We start from the raw sequence: 26651 nt of genomic DNA, 5'->3' as shown, positions 1-26651 counted from the left end.
GCTGAAATGATCGTTGACTCGACACAGTCTTGCTTAATTACGTGGAGGCCATTTTCAGCCATTCATGGACATTGTGTTTCCAAACAATGATGCACCATGTCACCAGGCCACAATTGTTCGCAACTGGTTTGAAGAACATTCTGGACAATTCAAGTGAGTGATTTAGCCATCCAGATCACCCGACATAAATCCCACTGAACATTTATGGGGTCTGTTCATGTACAAAAATCCTGCACTGGTATCACTTTCACAATTATGGAGCATGAGTCACTATTTCTGCAGGAGACTTCCAACGACTTGTTGAGTCCATGCCATGTCAATTTGTTGCATTACGCCGGGCAAAAGGAGGTCTGATATGATATTAGGAGGTATCCTGTAAGTTGTGTCACCTCAGTATATATTAGTGACCTATGGAAAAAGACAGTACCAGAATTTTCACAAAGCTTTAACAACTATCAGAAGAGAGTTAGACAGTCTGGATTAAAAGGTTATAGCATGCTTCCTATCTGAATGCAACAGGATATCGAAAACACGGTAAGTTTTTAAAAAGAAAAATTCCTCATTACTATATAAAAAAATGAATTTTTAGTGTTCTAAACTAGTCTAATGTTTGAACAGAAGGATTTAATAGTAAAAATCAAGTAAAAATTAAATTTCCATTAACTTAAGAGAAGTAATTGAATATATCACAAAACGCGTACAAAAGATATCATTAAATATGTTCATATAATATTGTATTATATGTACTAGTAAGTTCGCTGATACTATCTTCTTTAACTTATGACGTATCACTACAGCATAACACTGACTTTCCCTCCTTCAAGTGTATTACATGGTAATGGGAAGGATAGCGATATACTGGTGTACAAGAAGCTAAACTGCACATGAATAATCATCACAACGAAAGCTATCAGTAACAATATCTAAAATATCAGATTTTGTTTCATGTCATGTGCAGACACATGAGGTGGTTTGATTAGTTTATTCTGCAAACAGGAATAACCTACACACCAATGAATCTAAATCAACAACACAATAGTGAAGAACTGGTGCTAGTTCAGAGCAGTTTGTACAATTTGAACAATGTTCTGTGCCTATCCATTATTCAGCACCTCCTTGTAACGTGACTTGTTGCGTCTGCCAATTCCTTTATTTGTTTTCCACTATACTTAAACCTAACAGTATTACTGTATAGAATCAAGCCTGGAACTTGAAACATGTTATTGAAGTCAGTGACACTGTAGTCACAATGTGCTGCTGCAATTAATTACATAGATCGAAGTATAACAAACAGTTCATACGACAATTTTCTAAGGAAAAGTACCGTACAAGAAAACTGCACTGATAAATCACAGGAAAACAAGTATAACTAAAGTGATATGCAAGGTAGGATGGAAAAGCCCAGCATGAAAATAAACATGAGTCAGAGTTACGAGAGAAACGTGTAGAGCAGTTCAGCATGTGATGAAAACCCCAGCTGTCAGCAAAAGATGGTTGTTTTAGAATAGAATGAAAAAATACTCATTTGGTCTTCGATATAGCACGGAATCGAAGATGTAATTAACATGTAGCTGGAATTCTTATGTAGCATTTCACTGAATTTTAAGAAAGATAGATCAGTTATAGGTGACTTAGAAACTAAAGAACAGAGTAGTTACTGATAAGGTATGGTCCACTGGGAGGTGGTAGCTATTGCCTTCCTCCAACCTTTGATCTGACTTACCCAGCCGGTTATACAGAGACCTACAGTTCAATGTGGATTCTGAATCACAGTGCAACTCAGCATTGTTCACATCAACAAACATTGACACAGCTCAAAAAGTGATAAGACTTGCTTAAAAATACCAGATTTTCACAACACAGTCCACTTAACATTATCAAGAAACAGTTTAGCTGAAGCCTTCAAAACCGCTCATTGGCCCTGACAAAAAACACAGCAAAATCCAGTATGCACAGTAAAGCACTATAATAAGATTGAAAGTTATTGTCATGTCAGATTCATTGAGTTTGCTTTCTTACAACCACTCTGTCATGTTTCAAACTAACCTAGATCTCAAGCTACTCTATGGATCAGTGTCTCACTGCAACATACATTGCCAAACATAATATAGAAGCAAGTAAGTAATGTGTTCTCTTCCTTTTTGTGTAAAAAGGCAACATTCAGTATCTGTAGGTGTATTGACTCCCTACAAGAATTCAAATTTTAGCCACTTTCTCTATTTAATGCAGCAGCAGCAATAATAATAATAATAATAATAATAATAATAATAATCTGTTAGTTATTCTTCATGAGACAACAGCAGGTAAAAATGCAGTTATTTAATTTAAAGATCACATGCAAATTTTGTGTTCTGCAGAAGTAATAGGACTATACAAAATTTCATGACCCTTTTTTTTCACTCAAGAAATGGAATTTGCTGTCGGTTTTTAAATAATCACAAAATAGATTTCATTATTGTTCATTGAGAATGTGAATATGTGAAGCAAATATGACAGCATTACACTAGTTTTTTTTTTTTTTTTTTTTTTTTTTTTTTTTTTTTTTTTTTTTTTTTTTTTTTTTTTTTAATGAAACAGTTTACAGCATAATCCTTAGTACAAGCTTCAGGGACCAATGGCCCCTACTGTGAGTGAAGCACATCAAATACGTTAACTTTTTATTCACATTTTCAGAAATAATCGATTGACAATGCAAGCTTATTGAACTAAACACAAAGTTCCTGCTATTACATATGTATAATTGGTTTTCACAAGTAGATTTGCAAAGTTATTAAATGGTGTGCACAAATTGATCTACTGTGTCCACAGATGCAATTCGTCCGTTATAACACCAGTGCTGATAGCTAGACTACAGGAATTGTACACTATAAAAGGCTTGAAAGACATTCGGAACTCGGTAACATCAGTCATCAATGACCTTAGGCTGAGCTTCAATCTCCAACCGAGTAAGACATGCATCAAATTTCACAAGTGCACGCGATATTTCTGTAATAGCGCTATTATACTCTTGTATGTAATCACGAAAGTTTCCACATAAATCGTCTGCTTTATCTTTAAGTTCTAAATTTGTAAGAGCTAATTGTTCAAGTCGCTTAGACAGTGCTGGCACATTTTTTGTATGTTCACTATTTAGCACTGGTTCTAGTTCCTTTATCTGATTTAAAAGTACAACATTATTCCTTAAGAGTGGCTCAGAAAGTAGTATAGTTTGATACATAGCATCGATGTCAGCCGCACCCAACATATCATTACTAGGGTTAAGATATTTCTCGAGTTCTGACAATCTTTTCATGACGGCAGTAATTTTTTCTCGACCTGATATAGCACTCTGCAAGTGGCTGCTTGTCCGTGAAATTGCTTCTGATACAGGCGTGTAATTTTCTGGAACGTCTCGCTTTCCCAAAATCTGTTTTTCCAACAGTGTTATCCGAGCCTCGACGACGTCCAGCATTTCACTTTCGCTCATCTCACCTGAAAAAGACAGCTGGTTTAAAAACACGGTATTCGTGGAGTAAATTTTTATTCTTACTGACATATACTTACCAGTCCCCATGACTAATTTTATTTAGATACAATAGTCTATATCTTCAAAGACACGAATGTTTAACACCTGTCATTCCTTACGGCAGACATAAACACACCGTCCTAACCAGAGATACTGTAACTACCACCAACTGCACGAGCCGCAATTGTGAAATCGGGGTATCTCATTCTATGTTTATAAGCTTGAAATATTTTTCTCTGCTAAAACATTCCTCTTTCCTTTTGTACTTGTCGTTGCAGGTGTCCAGAGATTTTTCTGAAAGCATAGCGTCCTACGTTCTATTGATTACAGAAATTTGTAAGCCCATTTTGTTTGATATGGTTAGTACCTGCCACTGGTACCTACGCAGGAGGTGATGGAAATGAAATTCGACATTTATTGCTTGAGATCATCGATAGATACGTAACACTAGAATACATTAGAAATAAGTGTGGCTCTCCATTTAAAAAAAGTCAATGGCTAGGCAAATTCGTATTTGAACATTTGTTTGTGATATGTAAATCAACAACAGCAAATGTCAATATGCTGCGCCGTCGTAAGTTTGTACCTAAAACTGACAAAATATTTACATACTTCGGACTTGACTTTGATGACCGTTGTACTGAGTCGATATATCGTAGACTATCGATATCAGGTCGTGCAAGGTTTCCTACATCTGAATTCTCAGTGCTACAGCGAGAATAACAGTGTGAGGCCCGGCGTTGCTTGCTGTGACGAACGTTAAAGGTCTGTAACAGCTATAATGTCTATGTAATGAATGTATATCGAAGTACCAGCCTGCGATCCTTCTGTCGCCTTGTATTCTGTGATACACGACTCTCTTTAGTGCTCCATTTATGCTTTACGAATACCACGTGTTTACCATCTTAATTTTAAGTAAATCAATATTGTTCTTATTTTAAACTACGGGAAAATTGTCTGCTTTGAAGGTAGGAATGTAGATTTACGAGCTACCACCGTAATATCTTTTTTTCCTTTTCTGTAATGATAGCACGTAACTCCAGTCATTTGCCGCAGCGCTATAGCGATCTCAGGATACAGACGCATAATTGGCGCCAAAATGCCGTAACACCACTACGCAGATAAGAACTCGAGTGGGTAGATTGTCACGTTTTGCTGGCAGCAATCAGCGTTTCGGAATCATGTTTATGCCACCATGTGTGTAGTTAAAAAGTTATTCAGTCAAATGAATATCCACGAAGCAGCACCCGTCGTTGCTGAATTTAAAGAGTCATAAAGCCTCATTTTTTTCCATCAATGTTAAGCGCTCTTAAATTGGATGTATAATTTGTCAAAATATTTTGACTGTGAAGCGGTTATATTTACCATTGTATATATTAGAGAAATGTAATTTTTATATTTTCATATTACGCATTGCTCAGTCGCGCTAGACGATAGGCCTCAATATAAGTCGGGGAAACGTGTACGGATTCTTTGGATGCGCTTCACACTATTAGAATAACGGAATGTTGATATTTTTTGTCGTGATTAGGATGTCACTGTATGGGCGTACTTCTGCCAAGTACTGAGACGTTCATTAGAACGCTGAAATTGGCGTTGCAGGCAATCGACTAAGAACAACGAATTATTCCACCCATGTATTTCGTTTAATGAAACTAAGCAATAATTCCAGTTCACACGTGATGCTTTTTGGCGTTGACAGAAGCTACAGGTTTGTTTCCTCTTTACGTAAGCAGATTCATAATTAGACGGTCGGGAATTATTCTTCTTAATCTATTTGGCAAGTGTATTGTTCTATTACGAAAACTGCCGTGTTATTTCAGTGCTGCAATGCATATTCTGTACTGTAACGTGGTCGTTCCGACTGGTTTGTTGCAACACACACACACACACACACACACACACACATTGTTGGGAGTTTAAAAAAATCACAGGTTTCTCAGAGGAGTCGTCTCGCATTGTTGATACGTAGTCTTGCTTTGTTGACATATTGTCCTTCAGGCGTCATTGCATAACAAGAAATATCCTGATGAGTGGACAGCAAATGGACAACAAAAGAAATGTGATTTTACGTAGTAGCCTCATTTTACTTCATTGCTTTTTATATGAGTTAACGCGCAATGTAGTTCAGCCAGAATAATCAGGAGCACCGGATGCTCTCTCTTATACTTCACTGGTCAACATTAGGTGTAGCACCTGTTAGAACACTGAGTTTATATTTGACAGCCATGCAGAAGGACTGGCTGCGTCACTGTAGAACAAGTGCCTGTATCTGAAAACAGTATATACGCTGTACTTTAAAGAGTATCAGAAATTTGTGTGGACCGGTTTTTCAGATTCCATTGGAGATGGCACGGGCACAACACTGTGGCACGTAACGTCAGCTCTTCAGATTTGTATTTCGCAATATCCTTAAATCTCTTCTTCAGGAGGGGCAGGGGATAAAAGATTACATCATCTATGGACCAGTTAAATTTTCGATATGTCTTGAAGAGTGAAGCGAACTCAGGATTTGAATGGTGGGGCGCTCTCATATTAACTTCGCGGTGAATGGCGAAATAGTTACAAATATCATGACAGATAGTTCAAGATACGTACAGCTTTTTGTAAGAGGTCCAATGCGTATGGTTGATGTCTTTCTTGTCTAGAACTCTGGATACTTCTTTCCCATCGTTGGTTAAAATTTGTTTCCAGTACAATAAGAATAAATATTACTGCGTGGACACTGACGTATGTGACTGTATGCCAGAACAAGTAATCTCATAAAGGGCAGTCATCTACCATTTAATTTGAAGACTAAGGTGATATAAACCGTTTACATTATGATGCAGCTGTTCCTTAGTTCCAATCCTGGGCTTTAAGAGGACGTTTTTGAATTTGCTTTCGTAAAGGAATACAGTACTATGTAATGGCTTCTCTCAGGTGATGCGGTACTCTCAGATCTTACTGAATCGTGTACAATAATTAAACTATCCTCATAGCCACCGTTGACAAGCAGTGGTGTCATCTGCAGACAACCAGACTCTTCTGGAGCACAATTATGAGACGCATCGGCACGTTCGCGGAAGTTTTTAGTTTTCGTAGAGACAAACTGAAGCCAAATATTGGAATTCCTTCTAGAGGAATGAATGCGTTTTGTATATGCTCTTTGTCTTGTTACAAAGTTTTGTTTCCGATATTTTGTTTTTGCAGACAGTAAGTAAGCTGTGCTGTTTGAGAACTGTTTTCGGATCATAGCTGGGCAACATTAACCAAAAAGTTAACTTCATTAAACGTTAAAGCGTTACTTGAGAGTAGATTTATGGGAAGCTGAAGTTAATCGTTAACTCGTAATTGCTAATAGACAAGAGCACGTAATAATCTCAATATCTATACTGTTCAATTGATGGGCGGTCTGTACATTAGGTTGTAAAGGCACTGTACAAGAAAGACTACACTACAGTTCGTAAAAATAAAAGGTAAGATTATCTTTGTTGTTAAAATGAAATTTTTGAAAGTAATCACTCGTAATCAACAAATACTCGTAGGTAAGCTAGTCTGAATTTGTGATCAGGTATTCGCTTACTTAATGATATTGCTTTAATGGAATATGCTCATCAACGATGCGCCTGCCGAATGTTCTCTTCTAAATTAAACTTTTGCTGGTGTACAAAGTTTTTATCAGCTTTTCAGTCTTCGATTCGATGACTAGTAAAGGAATTCTGTTCATAACAAAAGCGTTTACTGTGCATTGGTCCACACTAGCTTGAGACACGCCGCTCCCAATTTCTGCAATGCCAAAAGACGATTAACGGTCTGAAATAATGTTAACGGACGTTAAGGATCCATTAATGTTTTTTTAAAACGCGACTTAAAAGTTAATCCTTTACTCGAAAAGTTAACTTCATTAATTAACAGATTAACTGTCTCGTGCCCAGCTATGTTTTGGACTATACAGAACTCCAATACAAAAGGTTGCTTTAGCACGAGTAGTGTGCTGCTACCAGAACACGATTCAAGGGCCGTCCGAAAGCTTAAAATCTGTCACACAGCAGGCATATGGGTTTGAGTTTTGGTACGGCAAACAGTTTTCACATGTTACATTCGCCTTGCACTTCAATTTTAAAAAATGAGTTATGCCTAAAGTTTAGACTGTGACTGGTTTGATCATCCCATATTTTACTTACGCCGAGCTTATTCAGTTTAGTCAAACACCATATTTCCTTCCCGTTACGCATCCAGCTCAACAGCAGTCTTGTCGCACATGGTCTTGTAGCCACGACTTCGAAATCGTTGTCAGGAGCATTTCTATTTGTATTATTGGTATAAATTGAACCTTATTAGGACATCGTGTTAATAACCTCAAATTACATATTTTCTGTTGTCTGCTGCCGAAATACACACAGCAAAAAGTTTTGCATCACCCTGGCTCTCAGAACTCCTGAAGAAAGACGTGGACTGTGGATACTGTATCATACAGTCCCTTTGACTGCTCAGAGATGTCACTAAATCCGCCCAAAGATGTAAAAAAAGAAACCATGCGTGAGCAGCGCCTATTAGACGGAGGGTGTCCGACAGCCGATCAGTTCGTCATTCCTCCAGGAAGGAGGTACACGGCTCGTGTTGTCTGTAGTTCAACCATGCCTAGACTGTTAATACCGCTGTTCGATCGCATCCGCATTGTTGGTTTGTGCCAGGAAGGGCTCTCAACAAGGGAAGTGTCCAGGCGTCTCGGAGTGAACCAAAGCTATGTTCGAACATGGAGGAGATACAGAGGGACAGAAACTGTCGATGACTTGCCTCGCTCAGGCCGCCCAAGGGCTACTACTACAGTGGATGACCGCTACCTTCGGATTATGGCTCGGAGGAACCCTGACAGCAACGCTATCATGTTGAATAATGCTTTTCGTGCAGCCACAGGACGTCGTGTTACGACTCAAACAGTGTGCAATAAGGCTGCATGATACGCGACTTCACTCCCGACGTCCATGGCGAGGTCAATCTTTGCAACCAGGACACCATGCAGCGCAGTACAGATGGGCCCAACAATATGCCGAATGGACCGCTCAGGATTGTCATCACGTTCTCTTCAACGATGAGTGTCGCATATGCCTTCAACCAGACAATCGTTGCAGAGGTGTTTGGAGGCGACCCAGCCAGGCTGAACGCCTTGGACACTGTCCAGCGAGTGCAGCAAGGTGAAGGTTCCCTGCTGTATTGGGGTGGCATTATGTGGGGCTGACGTACGCCGCTGGTGGTCTTGGAAGGCGCCGTAACGGCTGTACGGTACTTGAATGCCATCCTCCGACCAATAGTGCAGCCATATCGGCAGTATAGTGGCGAGGCATTCTCGCCCCCCCCCCCCCCCCTAGTGCACATCTTGAGTGGCTTCCTTCAAGATAACGACATCGCTCGACTAGTGGCTAGCATGTTCTCCAGGCATGAACCCTATCGAACATGGCTGGGATAGATAGGAAAGGGCTGTTTATGGACGACGTGACCCACCAACCACTCTGAGGGTTCTACGCCGAATCACCATTGAGGAGTGGGACAATCTGGACCAACAGCGCCTTGATGAACTTGTGGATAGTATGCCACGACGAATACATGCATACATCAGTGGAAGGGGACGTGCTACTGGGAATTTGAGGTACCGGTGTGCACAGCAATCTGGACCACCACTTCTTAAGTTCTCGCTGTATGGCGGTACAACTTTCAGTGCGTGGTTTTTATGAGCAATAAAAAGGGCGAAATGATATTTGCGTTGATCTCTATTCCAGTTTTCTGTACAGGTTCCGGAACTCTCGGAACCGATCTGACGCAGAACTTTTTTTTGATGTGTGTACTAGGACGATCGTTTGTCTTTAACGAATGTGATAAATCTAGCTACTGTATATGCAGTATCAACGAACTTTAACTTGAAATAAGCAACACCAACCATAAATTTGTTTTGTATCTCCGTAAAAAGACACACATCATAGAAATGTTTAAAAATCCACCTTCAGACTTATTTGCCTTCAGATCACCGAAGTTAATCACTTGGATGGGTGACCATCCGGCCTGTCGAGCACTGTTGGCAAGCGGTGTGCACTCAGCCCTCACGAGGCAAACTGAGGAGCTACTTGATTGAGAAGTAATGGCTCCGATCTCGTAAACTGACATACGGCCGGGAGAGCGGTGTGCTGACCACATGCCCCTCCATATCCGCATCCAGTGACGCCTGTGGGCTGAGGATGACATGGCGGCCGGTCGGTAACGTTGGGCCTTCATGGCCTGTTCGGGAGGAGTTTAGTTTTTAGACTTATTTTATAATCTTATTTACATACTGGAGACCAGTCTGTTAAAGGTGTAATGCTCTCGAATGATAAAATCGTAGTTTCTGAAGGTCGCTCAATGCATTGTTACTGCTGTGCAATCAAATTGAATAAAATGTAATAAGCTGCGTTTCCAGTAGCTGGGCTCAGCACGTTTTCATAAGTTCGTCATCCACTACCCACGGGAACTGTCCGATTTATGTTTTTCAGTTTTGTTGGATTACTATAGAGATTCATCAAATTGCCATTTGTACTTTGCCTGTCATCGTCAAATTTACCGAAACGAATCTCATGTACGCATGCACTGAAGTCGTTTGTTGCTATTGTTTGGATTTTTTCTCCTATTTTGAGCAAAATGCTCAGGCAGGTATATTGACAACTTCTCGGAACAGAGCCTGCCAAAACTCTCCACAGAGATTTCGGTAAAGGAAGAACTCACGGCGTATCTGTCGAGCTGTAGGCAAACAGTTCTACACTGCTCGCTTGGAATGGTAACTTCTGCTAAGTTATCTTCATATTTTACGGGCAGAAAGATTGAGCTGGGTTAGACAGTAATATTCCTTTTCTAGTCTGAACGTTATATGCCTTTTTGGAGTAAGGCAACCCCTAGATTCTACAGTGTCAAGGTATGGGAAGTAAGAGAAATCTAAATTCCGACTAACAGTAGCAATATCCATTGGAATTCTTAAATTTACGTTACTAATTTTCGAGCTACCATTAGTTCGCATGGTGTAACAGTTGAAGAGATGCCATAGTGATGAAATTTCCAGTTTCTCAGTTACGTCCTTTGCTTTGCCTTCAGCAATCTGATGGTATTGTACTCAGTGTTGTTACCGTTGTATCACCTGCAGAACTTTCACCCCTCTCAGAGAGGAAATTAGTGAAAGTCAGTGATATTATTTCCAAAGGGTAAGTTGTCATGAAAGACGTAGACTTATTCCCGTACGTAATTTTGTTTCATTGCTATCGACGGACGAGAAGAATAAATCTTTGAAAGACGCATGAACGTGGCCAGGAGCCAAAGCCTGAGCTTGACGATGAAGTGTTCAGAGGCATCCAGAAGGTGAAGTTTGGAAGGTAGGAGACGAGGTACTGGCAGAAATGAAGCTGTGAGGACGGGGCGTGAGTCGTGCTTCGGTAGCTCAGATGGTAGAGCACTCGCCCGCATAAGTCAAAAGTCCCGAGTTCGTATCTCGCTTTGGCACACAGTTTTAATCTGCCAGCAAGTTTCATATCAGCACACACTTCTCCCCAGAGTGAAAATCTCAATCCAGAAGGTGTTCAATTAAGTTTCGTTAGATTCAGGACGCCTGATATTGGACTGTGGGTTCCAGCAAACAGATGTTAAGTGTTAACGGCGATATCATGAAAAGTTTCCGAAAGGAGTACAGCACTGACAGGGAGAAAGGAAGGTAGTGTACTTGTCTTGCATAGAAGTGATTCAACCATTTGTCTGAAATGATAAAGAAAATCTGAATGGGGGCAGTTGGACGAATGAATCCTTTTGTTCGGCGATGGCGATACTTTCTCCTTGAAATAAATTAATGAGACCTATGTAGCAGAGTTAGAGGAAGCTGTAGTGTTCTAAAGGAGATTAAAAATGTACAAAAAAAGCCCGCGGAAACATTATGAAAATCTAATATTTGTCAGACATCGTATCTGGTTTTAAACATTAGGGAAAAAACGCACGAAGTGCTTCGGAGCATCGTCTGAATTTCGTTAAATTTATTGGATCCCAGCAATACAACGTGTCTTTCCAGACATCTAATTACGTATATTGGTGCTAAAAAATTCTCTAATTGATCTAATGCTGTGGAAAATAATTACTAATCACTGCCGGTGAATACGGCTATATTGCCAGTTAAAGATCTTGAAATTTGCAAGAATAACAGCCATTTGAGGAAGGCTGGAGCGTGGATCCACCACGCCGTGGCTCAGTTACGGCCTGTGGATATTCTTCACTCTGTCATTTTATTGAATGATCAGTTGTTCTACAGTAGCGACTAAATTACGCAAGACAGGCGCAATGTGTATGCTCCGCGAGGTGCTTGGTCGTCGGCCTGGTGGTATAACAAGCAGGCGACACTGCTGTCCAATGCAATGCAATAGTGTCCGTGGCAACGAACGCCAGATTGATGACGATGACTGCTACTCCGTACACGATGCTTACCTGCAAGTGTGAAAGAACCCATCATGAGATACAGATTTCAGTAGATAAGCTATTCCCTGCCCCCCCCCCCCCTCAAGCTAAAGCACATATACAGTGTAAGAAACATACGCACTGTTACTTATGTTAACTAACATATATATATATATATAATATCACAGTTCTTAACTTAGCCCACCCCTGCTACGTAAACGCGCACTGTGACGTTGAAGGAAATAAAATCTTTTGGCTAAAGAAGTGATTCATCATATAGAAGTCATTGCGGAATCTCTCACCACCGATTTCCTGCGAAGATTTCGGGCAACAAGCGGGGACGTTTGGAACAAAGAATAAAGGGAGTCCTCCAGAAGCAGGGAAGCAGCGTTTGTACAGCGTCACAATCGCAGAGTTTAAAGGAGCACCGGAAGTATCATACATCTGAGCTGCAATCGCGGCATCTTCAATCTGCACTGCAGGTATTTCACACCAGCCTTACAGCCTACGTATGACGAAGGAAAATCAATCTCGAATTGAACATGGATGGAGCAAGAGATCGGCTACGTCCTTTCCAAAGGATTGCCCCCCCCCCCTCCCCCCCCCCCCCCATGCGACGTCGCCGCTTCAGACAGCAACTTGTCGACACGCGCGGAAAGAAAAGGCAGAGCTCAGAAGTTCACGTGAAGTGTATGGCGGGTTAATGATGTCACATTGACAGCAAATTTCACTACTCTCCCCAGCGCCCCGTGGACAAGTCAAACGTCACACCGCCTTTTACCCACACTTCACCCCTTCTTTTGACGCCTCTGCTATGGAGGTCAGAATCGCGACGCCCACCGTTAAAATCACAAGGTTTTCTCACGAATACCGAGGAAAACATTTCAGGCACATTGTCACTCAGAATCGACACGAAAGGGCCTTAGTGGGGTGTCAGAAAGGGCGTCAATAAAACCACCCCTCTCTTGACGTGTTGATTCCTACAAATTTAGCGCTCGAAAATTTAGTTCGCAGTCTGATGAACAAAAGGACAACATGCTTCACAGCCTTTGACACTGCTGACACCAGCGAGCGATTTAGCAGTGCTGTAAGGACACTGAGTGTCGACAACCCCATTGAATGTGGATACAACTCTTTGGAGTACATTGCGACCGAAATTTTTGTTCTTGTGTACGTTGCCTCTAAGGATAGTTCAAAATCAGTCGACTAAATTTGAACGCGATCCGAAGCAGCGACAGGTGCTTAAGCTTTTTCAGCCCTTCTGTTTCGCGCTCTCCCGTGGCGTGATCAAAGATGTGCGACGTTGACACATGCATGAATCAGATGGCAAAGGGTCCTTCTAAGACCACCCACTTTGGCAGCAGCATCAGTCCCACTCACCCAGCTTTGTTGAGCACCTTACAAATCTATCTTTATAGACAGAACGCGTGGCAAGAGTCCTAGGCCCCTGTAGGCAGGCTACACTCTTGCTCTTGCACCTGCTGGTAGGCCATCCGGAATGGGAGGGTTGTCGAAGTTGCCTGCCTGCGAGCGCCTATGACTTCGCCACAGGCTGTCTCTGTGCAGGTACATTTTTAAAATGTTCAACAAAAGGGGATGGCTGGTACTGAGGATATTGCATTGCTCTATTGCAGTGAGATTAACTATGCAATAGTCTTGTTATATTATTTCTTCATGTTGCACATTCACGAATAATGTGATCTACTGTTTGCTCCACTGTACTACAGCCCCATTCGGATCTGTGTGCAATCGCCCCTTTAGAAAACAATGATTTCCATTGTGCATGACTGGTTCTGATGCGATTTTTCTTGTGGCTGGGTGCTTGTAGATGCTACGATTGGGTCAATGTGATTCACCAGCCAAACAATCAAATTAGATCTCCAGACTTACTCTAGCAGAGAACACGTTGGTGGCGCCTGCTGAGATGTCACACGAACTTTCTAGATTTTACCCTGTTGTGTGGTAAACGAGAAGGAACTTGGTTGATTGGAGAGTTCCTAGGAGCTGATGCACGTTGTCTATCTTACTCTATACTCGGTCCACCACCTGTTGTAGTCTGAGACCTGGTGGTGCTAAATTAGACCAGACATGAAACCAGGCAGCTGGTGTTGATTTTAGCGCGTCTGTGACAAATCATTGTGTTGTTAAGCTGAGCATCAGTCTTGATGACATGACTGCTTCTGACCCACAGAGGAGCACAGTATTGGGCAACAGAAGACAATCGATTGTGCTGCTGTAAGTAAAGTATCTCCTTGTGCGGTCCATTTTGTTTCAGCCGGCGTTCTGATAACGCTGTTCCTAGTTTTAATTTTTTAATATGTCCTTTAAAGATGTTTCCTGAAAGTCAAACGCTCGAGTATTACGCTTGCATGTTAAGGTTAGGAGTTGCACTTCAAATGTGCTTAACAGAAGTTAACATATTAAGTTTTATACAGGCGAAGGGTGGTCTTACGTGGAATACGCACACATCAGTTTCACTGGGGTTGGGGCACAGTCTCCACTTTTTGTATTATTCATTTACCTCATCTAGATCTGTGTGTGTCTGTGGATTACAGTAGGTGCCATTCATCTTATGTGGTGCTTAGTGTATTAGTCATTTGACGGATATTGTTTTCAGAAATTGTCACTCAATAAGTACCTTCCGATATGTTGAACACGGGCTAGACATCCGTTAAATTGAAACGTCTCCGAATATGAAGGACGGCGACACCTTCCAAATTCTGAACGCTTTCTTCAGCCAATTTTGATCAATCTCAGATGAAAAATGAAGTCCAACTGTGAGCACTAAAAAGCCCTAGTAATTAGGTTTCGCTACACAACATTCTTTCACCGGTTCAGTCACTCCGAACAATCTGAGTGACTCTTCCCTGTCTTTTCACGAAGTTTTAGGCCTACTTCTGTTTGACGGGGTGGCGCAGTATTTAAGCTACAGGTGTCTTATTCGGGACAAAAGATTCACAAACCCGCTGACCATCTACAGTCATTTATACAACACGCAAGCAATTGTACAGCGAATGGCAGAAGGTAATTAATATCAATGTTAAGATACACATATGGAACGAGGTAAGAAGTGTACCTCTGTACGCGTCCCGATTTCTCTTATCCTGTTGGTGCGGTCTGTTCGCCACGGAGCCAACATTATTGTTTCTCATACTTCGGAAATGGGTTATCTAAATTTACGCAACAGGGTTTCGCGAAAACGACGTGTGTCTTCCAAAGAAAGAAACGTTTGATTTGCAGCCAGTAACTCACTGATTCGCAATCTCACACGCCATGAATTTGTCGTATTCAACTGGAGGAATGTTGGTACAAATTGGTATGGTGGACAAGTATTGTGCATACTGTGCGTTTATAGTCCCCCCCACCTCCATCTCGCCTCTCCCCCCCCCCCCTCCCCGGCAGTAGAAAACTAGATAACAATGTGCATTGGTTACTATGCAAAGATAATTCGTTTCTCATGTTTCTGCCAATCAATTTTGTCAATTTCTGTGAAAATTCGTGTTATCGAATGATGAATCGCTGCGTATATCAGTGACTCCGTGAGTGCTGAATACGAAGTCGCAAAGGAAGAGAATTAACTTAGAAGATGCAATGTCTTCCTTCAATCTTTGAAAGATGGAAGGAAAGCGAACGTTGCGTCAGTGGAGAAATCATGCTGCCATTCCCAGTGTGGTCCTATATGCACGTGGAAGCCAGGCTCCAGGAATACCGCATCATATAACAAAGCGCAGATTAGATAAGCACTATTAAAATTACGCCCTGCTGCGAAGAATGGAAACAAGCGGTCGGCAGAATACCTTTGTTGCCGGAGTACCCCTGATAGCTTTTTGTGATTAGTATTGTAATATAGTGTGTGTAGCTTTCGGACTATCAAAATCTGGAGTTAAACCCCAATGTGTGTCAGGATTTTTATTTTTTTTCCTGTCGATTATCGCTTCTTTCACCTTTGGCAACGATCTGTTGAGAGGAAAAGTGCATAGTTGCAGTACCGTGGTTCGGTTTCCACATCGAAGTGTAGTTCTCCTCCCACCCACCCCCTCCACCCTACAGTTGGCTGTGTAAATCAGTTCAAATTTTGGAGGAAGCAAAGGGCTTATCGGCAGTAGGACCACGCGTAGTAAAGAAATGCTGTGCTCCAGCCAACCATTGGATTAGCGCTACTTTACATTTCACTCAACAAAGCTATGCATATAAAGCAGCTGTCTTTTTAATCGATGCAGCAGAACATGGACTGAGGATATGCAAACCAAGTTGGTAAATAAAGACGTCATCAACCGTGACGTTGGTTTCGAACAACACAATGCTTCACTAGGCATGGCGCCTTTGTCTTGGTCCAACCTGAGGCACTAGTCGTTTGTAGGTGGATCTACAGTTTAACGCAGTCCTCCTCCGTAGTTGTGGTCAGCGCAGCTATGGACGAGGGTTCGATTCCTGGTGCTGCCAACGACTTCGGTCCACTCAGCGCCATGAGGCCAATTGAAGAGCTACTTGACAGAGTCGTAGCGGTTCCGACAACGACCGGGAGATTGGTGTGCTGACCTCACGCCCCTCGATACCCCATCCAATGAGTCTCTTGGCAGAGGATGACATGGCGGACGGTCGTGCCCGATTTGCCAGTCTAGGGTTAGGACACGGAATTTTATTTCACTTTTTAAAGTTTAGCGTGGACTAGGAACCACGGCAATTCGGTACGGATCATATTGACAATTATTGTCAAGGCGGAAGAAGCAGCAAGTGTCGGAGAAACATCCTAGAACCCAAGTAGGATCGAACTCCAAACTTCTGGATTTGTAGTATGTCACCCACAGTGTCACCGAGAGCCTAGCCATTGACATTTGTACGAATATATTCTTACCTTGCGCGTGTCGGGTCTGGTGGCCTGGCCTAGCAGGTAAGCATGTCTATGAAAATCGAAAGATTGCGGTATCGGATCCTTAACTTTTTCAGTATGTCTTATATCCTAACTTTCACCTTTCGGTGATGTGGAGATTCACCAGGAACGACACACGGGACGGACTCCATGTTAAACTCTGTTATCGTTCTCCAATTGTGTAATTAGGGATGCGCAAGTCGCCGAAGACGCGTCCAATCGAAAGACTTGCCCCAGGCCATTGAGCCACACGAAATAAAAATATTATTATTATTAAATAATAATACCTTGTGCATGCTAAACATGTATACATAAATTGTGTGTACCGAAGGAGTTCAGTGAATTAACCATTATGCAAATGGGAAAAAATGTACACATATCCTTGCGTACTACATAGTGAAATATCGACAAGCGCGACGGAGCGTCGACAACAGTGGGGTGGATTTGTGTGCTGCGGTGAGCTAGACTAAGCGAGTTTTAAAGTATCCGGCGAAGAGTAGCAACGTATAAACATCAAGTCTTGTTGCAAATTGAGGGATGGGCGACGGAGTGCTTGCGGTGTGTATGAGTGTATAGAAGAGAAGCCATGAGCAGCAAAAATATTTACAAGTTGTACAAATCCGGCCGGGGCGATAAGGGAACCTGGATACTTCGTTTGGCAAGAGCACAATCAACAAAAGACGAGGGTCTGAGTACTATAGTCTCAAAGTCCAACATACTGGGAGATTCATGGAGTACATATCATATAGGTGCTTCATGGTATGAGTCCACCGCCGACATTGAAGACAATAAATACGACAGAAGCTGGCACAAAACCGACCACATACGTCTGGTATTGATATAGGAGGAACTAGCGACTAGTAACGATGTGGTTAAAGTTGTTACCGTATTTACAAAGACTTGAGTAGGCGGAAGACCTGTTCCCGAACTAACTGAAGAGCCGAAGTCAACGCGAATGAAACTGTTAAAATTTTATGGATCCCTGCGACAGTTTAATTATTTGTGCATATCGTCATCACACAGAATGAGGCTAGATGCACCTGATTCGATATGGAGTAATGTTGCTAACCACCGTTGTACGCAATTGTCGGTAACACATTTAGACAGCATTCGAAGGTATCTGACGTCAGTGCTTAGATCTTTACCAAAAGTTGTCTTCAGTGTCAGTTTCCATAAGACTTAAAAATGTTGTGGCCAGTGCAGATTATTTGAAGAAGAGTGAAGTTTTTTCCGATTCAACGGGGTTGGCATCCGATAACGAACGGGCTGAACTTCTTCCGCCAACCACACACCCAATGGGAGGCAACCACTATTTTGCCACTTCCACTGTGCAAAGCGTTGTGCCCATCAATTCTCAAATAAGAAACTTTTACCGACCACGAAAATTTAAAAAAATGAAAGGATGGCACTAACTGAAACTAAGCAAAAACGTTTACATGCGTAGAGACACTATATAGAACTATACCACAAGCGAATTCCAGGTTTTTTACATGATCTTCGTAAGAGTCTGACTTTAAAGCGATTTCCTATGCCACGGAGGACTGTGCCGGCATACCTGCAAGACAGTACTACTCGCTATTTCGGACTTTAAACGTCAGACACCAATTAATTAAAGTCGGATGATAATGGATCTTTGCTTTATGATAATATTCGCCGTGCTTCAGAGACATACTTTGCGTATCTTAGTAATACTAGTCCTATTACACTTCCTTGTATAGTCGATGCGTCTTGTGATTGCTTCCACAGTCCTGGTCTGATAAAGGGGCGTACCCAGCGCGGAGGGCAGTGGAAGACAGGGTAGTTGACATGCCCTCCACCTGCCTATGCCCCATCCCCCGCCCTAGCAAAAACATTCATTTTCGCAAATCTAACTCGTATATTTATTCACGAGGGAATAAAATTATAAAATTCCCATTCTGATTCGCCGAGTTTCAAAACGTTTCGTGCCCCGAGAACTAATTTTAGCAGAAAGTGTAGAAAACTGTCTCAAACGTTTAATAATTATCCCTTACAACTTTTAAGATTCAACAATCTGAAATAATCATATGATTACATGCATAGTAACCAATGCGTTGTGAAAAGTAGGTAGAAAAGTCACAAATTATTATATTCCAGTGATGTTAGGCTGACACTGAAATTAAAAATCTGATATATCAAAATTCAGAACGAAAGTTTGTTGGATATCAACAAAAATAACGAACAAAAATGTCACTTTAATGTTCCACGAGGTGGAGAAACAGGAAACGAACTTAAAGAAACACTTTCTGAACTTCGATGACAGTTTGCCTACATCACATCTGGTCTCATTAATGGGTTTATTACATTTTCAATTTTTAATGATGGCTGGCATAACTACAGTCCAAAACAATTTTTTGGTCAGGTTAGAAAAATGATATCCCAGTACCAGCATTCGACTGGATGAATGCGGGAAATCTCCGAAACCACCTTCAGATTGCCCGGTAGAAGGGAGTTTGAGCAGTCTAGGACTGAACCAACAGTCTTTGTTCCGTTTGTCGCATTGTTGTGCAGGATTCATAGCTCTAAGACTATTTTTGGCGTTGTGTTGCACCCCATAGAGTTTGAGTGACACAATCCCTGGAGAGGATGTCATTTCGAACTTAAATTTTCATTTTTATGTTTTCTGCGACAGAAAACGGATTTGTTTTACTAATACATTTAGTTCCCAGGATTAAACATAAATGTACCCACGTAAAGTATACCATGGCCATGTTCTCCAGACAGCGCTATAGTAGCTCTGGTATGTAAAAATGAATGTATTTTCTATAAGCTACCACGGGTCTTTATTTTCTACGGAAAACGGTAAACAACTGTTGTGATCGGTTGTGCGGCAAAGGGAGAGAGAGGTTGTCCTTATGGGAGTTCCGGAATGGATGACGACCACGTACACTACTGCCATGTTTATCGTGTTCCGGCAATTGACGAAGGCACCTGCGCGCCAAGCACTTATAAACAGGCTGTGTGAGGAAGTGACAGAAGAAACAGAGCACACTATTCTAACACGGTTCTGCAAACTTTCGCATCCATCTTGACAACAGAACAGTCGTAAAAAGGCATCCCAGCTGTATATATAAGTAAAATCACAGTATTTCCCACAGGCTTAAGGTGTGTTTAATCTGGACAGTTTCGTTGAGACCCTAATAATCATTGCTAGCTATATGTGAAAACTATATAGAATGAAAATCCCGCACCCTAATGCAGGAGGTGGCAAGGGCGTTCACCTATGCATGTAATGGGTACTGACTAGTAGCAAGTGTATCCGAAGCTGTTTCTCATGGAATTTTAGAGCTGTTTCGCCGTTCTTAGCTTTTTACATGCAACCGATAATGCTAGAGGGTTTTGGCTCTCTAAAACTACCAGTAGTGATGTATTTGTATCTTGAGGTCGCGGAGTTTTTCACATTGTCACCAGTCAGTGCCAAAAACTACGAAAAATGTGAACGTAAAGTGTTCGCGTGGATCAGAACATTACCTGCCAAACAGTAAAATAGTATGTACAAACTACTCTTTCAGTAAATCACATTGCAGGCAGTAGATCCTTATTATAAAGTAATCACCAGGCTTAGGATTTTTAGGTGCAAATTTCAGATGGAAAAAAGGGAAACGATGCTCAAATAAAGTAAAAAAGGGACAAGAGATGCTGTTTTATTCAACTAATTCAACGATTTCTCTTCGCTCTATTCCGGTTTATTGAATTACAAACAAGTACAACAAATTATCACTCATCAAAAGAAGGAAAAGACATGAATTGTTGTACTTCAAGACATTAAGCATCTGCACATTTTAAAATTGTTTCTATTGGGAGATAGAATGTCTTTGTAGATGCCAAAGCTTCTTTACACATCCGTAGAAACCAGTGGGGAAAACCTTGTATTCACTAGGAATGGCAATTCTATAGATCTGGCGAATTTCTCAATGTCTGGATTCTTCTGAAGACTAAACTCAAGTTTGTCTTTGGCAAAGCCTTCTCACTGCTCCCTCAAGGAAGTAAAAATATCCGATTGTTTTTTACTTTTCCAGATCTTGTTCTAATCGTTTAATAGCTGCAGTCAAGTACTTGTTACTAAGGACACAATATAGTTCTATGCAAATTATGTATTTTCTGCGATAACGGAAGTTCCGTGCCTTGGAAATTACACCTACGTTGGTTGGATCCAAAGAAAGTACGAACTCACTAATGTTGTCAAAATTATCACACAACATAGCAGCACACGCAATCCTATGTCCCTAACAGGTAACGACTGGAAAATTTGGAAAGGACAGGCTAGTGGTTTCACTGTAGGCAACAACACGACTCGGAGCTTTCAGTAGAATCGTCTTCCGGGCAGAGATAAACTGATTTGCGATGTCGTATTCGTTCCTTACGTATGCAAAAACACTGACGAGTATGAACCATGCATGTCACATGCTTCAACTCAGGAAATGAAGGTTTAAACTAGTTACCAGCTGAAAACATGTATGGACCCTGGAATGTAACCACAAGAAGCGAGTTTTTCAAACTCGACACCAGTAGGCCAGAGTTTTTGGCGGAAGTCCATAATTGATTGAATTACTGTACTGGCATTCGCTTTCTGCAGCTCATAGATTTTTAACGACATGGGCTTAACTTTCTGCCCTGCTAGGGGAAAAACTAAAACGTTCAAAACATATCGTTCCTTTGAGTCTATGGTTTCATTCACAATGATTCCCACATCGCAATCACACTTTGTCCTTGATTCTTTGTATTTTTATTGGTAAACAGGCTCCATGTAGTTTTTCATTAAATACTCTCATCGAGCATCGACATCTTCGTGCATTTTTAAAGAGACCTTTGAAAGCTGGATGATTCACTTTGAGTGGAATTCGTGCTTGTGAAAGAGCTGCACACAAATCAATGTCTAATTCCTTGAAATTCTGGTTTTTTGAAGAACGCTGTTGAAACTCATTTCGTAATCGCGGTTGCCGCGATTTGTTTGCTTGAAGAGATTTATTCATTTGATGCTTAGAGCTGGAAATGTGTTGTTTGATGCGACTTCGCTGGTATTTTTCATCTAACAACATTCCTGATTCACAAATAGTACATCGGATAACACTTTCATCAGTTTCTATGAAATCGTGTTTGAATTCCTGAGCCAGAACAATAAATAGGGCGCTGGACACCTTTGGCATTGTAAAATCTAGTAGTGCACTCGTCTAGTAATGTAACGAAGATCTAACGCAAGTTCACTTGCTAACTCAATGCGAGTGTCGCACAACACTCTTCGCCGACTCGTTCACTTGCTGTCCACACCCCCTTTTATAAAATGGTTCAAATGGCTCTGAGTACTATGTGACTTAACATCTGTAGTCATCAGCCCCCTAGAACTTAGAACTACTTAAACCTAACTAACCTAAGGACATCACACACATCCATGCCCGAGGCAGGATTCGAACCTGCGACCGTAGCAGTCGCGCGGTTCCGGACTGAGCGCCTAGAACCGCTAGACCACCGCGGCCGGCCCCTTTTATAACACTGCGACAATTACCAGCATGTTCTCATACATGGTGGAACTGCAGTCTCAGCGATTTATAGTAGTCTCGAGCAGAACCCCGTCTCAATTCCCGGAACTACGCCGGTGCGTTTACTGTCATCTCTGCGTCACCAACGTCAGCCTCTACGCCAACAGATGACGTCATTCCCTATAACAAACTCACATTCACGAACAGCAAGCTATTGACTCATATGGGATAAATCACTCATTGTCAATTGCATTATTGCGGGCTACTTTATAGTAAAGCGAGAGAAAGATGTTTTGTTGTACACACAATTATTTTACGTTGTTGCACGTGTGCTTCCAAATCGCGTGCGGCATTTGCTGAAAGAGGTATGCTTACTTTTCGTACGGACACAGCAAGCTGAGGAGGCGTTAGTTGGAAGTTAAATATTTTACATTGATTAGAAATCTTATAGAATAAGTTGCTATGAAACTTAAAAGAAAAAGGGGGGAAAAGGGGATCATGGGCACGGTTTGAGGAAAAAAGGGATGAAGGTCCCGAAAAAGGGAAAATGATCCGTGAAAAAATGGCTCTTTTCGCAACTAGAAATAAAATTTCGCATTATATATTTCCTATCATTTTTAATTTACCCTAAGAAAAAGGTGCACGCTAAAATGCTAAACCTGGTAATCACATTTCTCACGTCACTGCCTGAGAGTATCAGTGAGCACATTGCTTTCCAGTATAAAGTTTATTTCAATGAATACATACTGTTTAGTGGCTACCAATAAATCCCTAGCTCAGATTCATCAAGAATCGAACCACCGGGTATAAAATAGTTTCAAACGTCTGATTTTACAAATGAGTTATAAGCGAGAAAACGTTTGTAAAAGATTTGAAATTATGTGGAAAGTTTGTTGGAAGTCGCTAAGTGCTTTCATTCTCAAAACTGGATGAATATATTCTGGATAATTTGCCCACCGTGATTTACGCTGCCTCAAGACATTTACATTGCAAGTTGCTTGAACGGATGGTGAGCCGGCGCTTGCATTGGGTACTGGAGTCTCGGGGCCTTCTGGCTCCGTCTCAGGGTGGGTTCCGTAAAGGCCGCTCCGCCACCGACAATCTGGTGAACCTGGAGTCGGCCATCCGTACTGCCTTTGCCCGCCGCCAGCACCTGGTCGCTGTCTTTTTCGACATGCGGAAGGCGTACGATACGACATGGCGTCATCACATCCTTTCTACGCTTCATGGATGGGGTCTTCGGGGTCCTCTGCCGATTTTTATCCACAATTTTCTGTCGTGTCGTACCTTCCGCGTGCAAGTCGCGGTCTCGTATAGTTCCTCCCACGTCCAGGAGAACGGTGTGCCACAGGGCTCTGTTTTAAGTGTCTGTCTGTTTTTAATAGCCATTAACGGGCTTGCTGCGGCCGTGGGAAATTCTGTCTCCGCTTCCCTGTATGCTGACGACTTCTGCCTTTACTACAGCTCTACTGGCATTGCAGCTGTTGAACGTCAGCTACAGGGTGCTATCCGTAAGGCGCAGTCTTGGGCTGTAGCGCATGGGTTTCAGTTTTCGGCAGCCAAGACCCGCGTTATGCATTTCTGCCGGCGCCGAACAGTCCATCCTGAGCCGCGGCTTTATCTTGCCGACGAACTCCTTGCTGTGGTGGAGACCCACAGGTTTTTGGGGGTGGTATTCGATGCCCGGTTGACTTGGCTGCCTCATATCCGGCAGCTTAAACAGACGTGTTGGCGGCATCTAAACGCTCTGAGATGCTTGAGCCACACCCGCTGGGGCGCCGACCGCTCTACCCTGTTGCGGCTCTACCAGGCGTTAATCCAGTCCCGTCTGGATTATGGGAACCTGGCTTATGGCTCAGCATCCCCATCTGCGTTACGGGTGCTGGACCCAATTCTCCACAGCGTGATACGCCTTGTCACTGGTGCTTTCCGCACCAGCCCTGTGGACAGCTTACTAGTGGAGGCAGGTGTACCTCCACTGCGGTTCCGACGCCAACGTTTGCTGGCCGCTTATGCTGCCCATGTTCTAAGCTCGCCCGGGCATCCAAACTATCGTCTCCTGTTCCCGCGATCGGTCGTCCGTCTGCCAGAACGTCGGCCCCGGTCTGGTTGTACAATAGCGGTCCGCGTCAAAGAGCTTCTCTCTGGGCTTCAGGTTTTCACTGTTTCACCTCCTTTCCGGGCTACTTTGCGTACACCCCCATGGTGTGTTCGTCGCCCTTGCCTTCGGCTCGACTTGGCACAGGGCCCGAAGGACTCAGTCCCTCCAGAGGCCTTCCGCCGCCGCTTTTATTCCATCCTGGCCACGTATCAGGGCTCTGGCATTGTTTACACTGACGGTTCGATGGTTGCTGGTCGTGTCGGGTATGCGCTCACTCTAGGGGACCGTTCCGAACAACGTTCCTTGCAGGATGGCTGCAGCGTCTACACTGCTAAGCTGGTCGCCATCTCTCGTGCCCTAGAGTATATCCGCTGCTGCTCAGGTGAGTCCTTCGTTATCTGTAGCGATTCCCTGAGCGGTTTACGAGCTCTCGACCAGTGTTTCCCTCGTTCTCGTCTGGTGATGGCTATCCAAGAGTCTCTGCATACTCTTGCCCGTTGCGGCCGCTCTGTGGTCTTTGTGTGGACCCCCGGTCATGTCGGTATCTCGGGTAACGAACATGTTGACCGCCTGGCGAAAGAGGCCACCAGTAAGCCATCTCTGGACGTTGGCCTCCCAGAGACTGATTTGCGAGCAGTCTTCCGCCGCAAAATCTTGGCGCTATGGGACGATGAATGGCGCGAACTGACAACGCGCAATAAACTCCGTGATGTCAAGGAGACGTCGGCTGTGTGGCGGTCATCCCTGCGAGCCACTCGCAGGGACTCCGTAGTTCTTTGCCGGCTCCGCATTGGCCACTCCCGGCTGACACAGTTATTTACTGCGCCGGGAGGACCCTCCTCTATGTCGATGTGGGGCGGCTTTGACAGTGGCCCACATTTTGATGGCCTGCCCCCTTTTAGCTGTGGTCAGGCAGACATTTGCGCTGCCTGATACGCTCCCTGCCCTTTTAACAGACGACTCCACTATGGCTGACTTAGTTTTACGTTTTATTCGGGCAGGGGGATTTTATCATTTAATCTGAGTGTTTCTGTTTTATTTTATTGTTTTGTGTTGATTCTGGCCTTTGGCCTATGATTTTAAACTTTTTTTTTTAATAATGTGTTTCTAAGTGGTTGGCTTTTCCTTTTTTATTTCTATGGTCGGCCAACCACCGTCACACTCTGTGTGGTTTTAGTCCGTTTTGTCTTGTCTTTGTCTCAGTTTCTCTTGTTCTGTATCGTCTGTGATCTATTCTGTTCCTCGTTTTTATTCTCTGTGGGTGTTCTTTGTATTTGGAAAAAGGGACCGATGACCGTATCAGTCTGGTCCCTTTAATCCCCAAAACCAACCAACCAAGACATTTACAGTTTCTAGTTGTAATACCTGTCTTACTGTGTTAAACTTTCAATATAAGATTATAGCTCTTAATGAGAGGATGATGACGGCATTTGAAAATTTTAAATTCAGTCAATAGCTGTATGATGTATATTCGACCTACAACTGGGTGAGTGCCTTGGGTTAGCCATTTACTAATTATTACAAACTTCCGTGGATGATGGAGAAGGGTACCAATTTTAGGCAAGGGATTCTGGGCCGGAAACGAGCTAGTCGAAAGTTACAAGCGAAAATAGTTGATACCTCTGACAGTGTACCTCTTCTTCTGCAATCTGTTTTCGATATCTTCAGAGATGGTAGTATGGATCAAAACATGAACGAAATATCCAGTAAAGCGCATACCTTAATGTCTAAAAGCACTCGTTCATTTTCGCTGCTGTGAAACACATTCCTTCTACTGAAAAACTGCACGTGATTCTTAAGATATACATTTTTGTTCACTAGATAATTTTTCTTGTTTTTAGGCTACTCTAGCAATGGAAAGCAAGGAAACTGCCGTAGGAGGGGTCCACTGTCAGAAATAACAGAACTATTTTCGCTTACGGCCTTTGACTAGGTCGTTTCGCGACAAGGTCTCTTACCTCAAATTGATACATTTACCCTTCTCAATCAACCCGAAAGTTTGTAATGTTAACGCGGAATCACCCTGTAGACAGTGATTCCGGCGGACCAGTCGTTATCAACAGCCAATAAAAATTGCTTGGCCGATGGCAGCGTCAGACCATGCTATGAGACAACGTTCACTGGGGTTTCTACTTTCACAGGGGGAGCGACTTATCTAATGATAATAATCTATCAAAACCAGGGTTGACGCTGAATATGTATAAGCATTTAGTGAGATTTACTATTATAAAAAAAAGAAGCGTTAGC

The 26651-nt window shown here is 42.5% G+C and overlaps 2 protein-coding genes across 4 annotated transcripts in view; one reads left to right on the top strand and one right to left on the bottom strand.

Annotated features, from left to right (window-relative positions):
* Positions 1–2644: 2644 nt before the first annotated feature.
* LOC124777054 (dynactin subunit 3-like) lies at positions 2645–3701 on the bottom strand. The gene is made up of 2 exons (XM_047252323.1): positions 3544–3701; positions 2645–3471 (listed from the first exon to the last, which is right to left on the bottom strand). The coding sequence occupies exons 1-2, from the start codon at positions 3551–3553 to the stop codon at positions 2903–2905; spliced, it is 579 nt and encodes a 192-aa protein (XP_047108279.1). The 5' UTR covers positions 3554–3701; the 3' UTR covers positions 2645–2902.
* A 467-nt stretch (positions 3702–4168) lies between these two features.
* Positions 4169–26651, top strand: part of LOC124774940 (sodium-dependent phosphate transporter 1) — a 320719-nt gene continuing 298236 nt past the window's right edge. For all 3 annotated transcript variants that reach the window (XM_047249635.1, XM_047249636.1, XM_047249634.1), the window contains exon 1: positions 4169–4270. The gene's annotated coding sequence lies outside the window, so the exon portion shown is untranslated. The remainder of the gene's footprint in view (positions 4271–26651) is intronic.

The sequence above is a fragment of the Schistocerca piceifrons genome, chromosome 2, assembly GCF_021461385.2.
Source record: "Schistocerca piceifrons isolate TAMUIC-IGC-003096 chromosome 2, iqSchPice1.1, whole genome shotgun sequence".
NCBI lineage: Eukaryota > Metazoa > Arthropoda > Insecta > Orthoptera > Acrididae > Schistocerca > Schistocerca piceifrons.
Note: the sequence above shows the minus strand (reverse complement) of the source record. Positions and strands in the feature narration are given on the sequence as shown.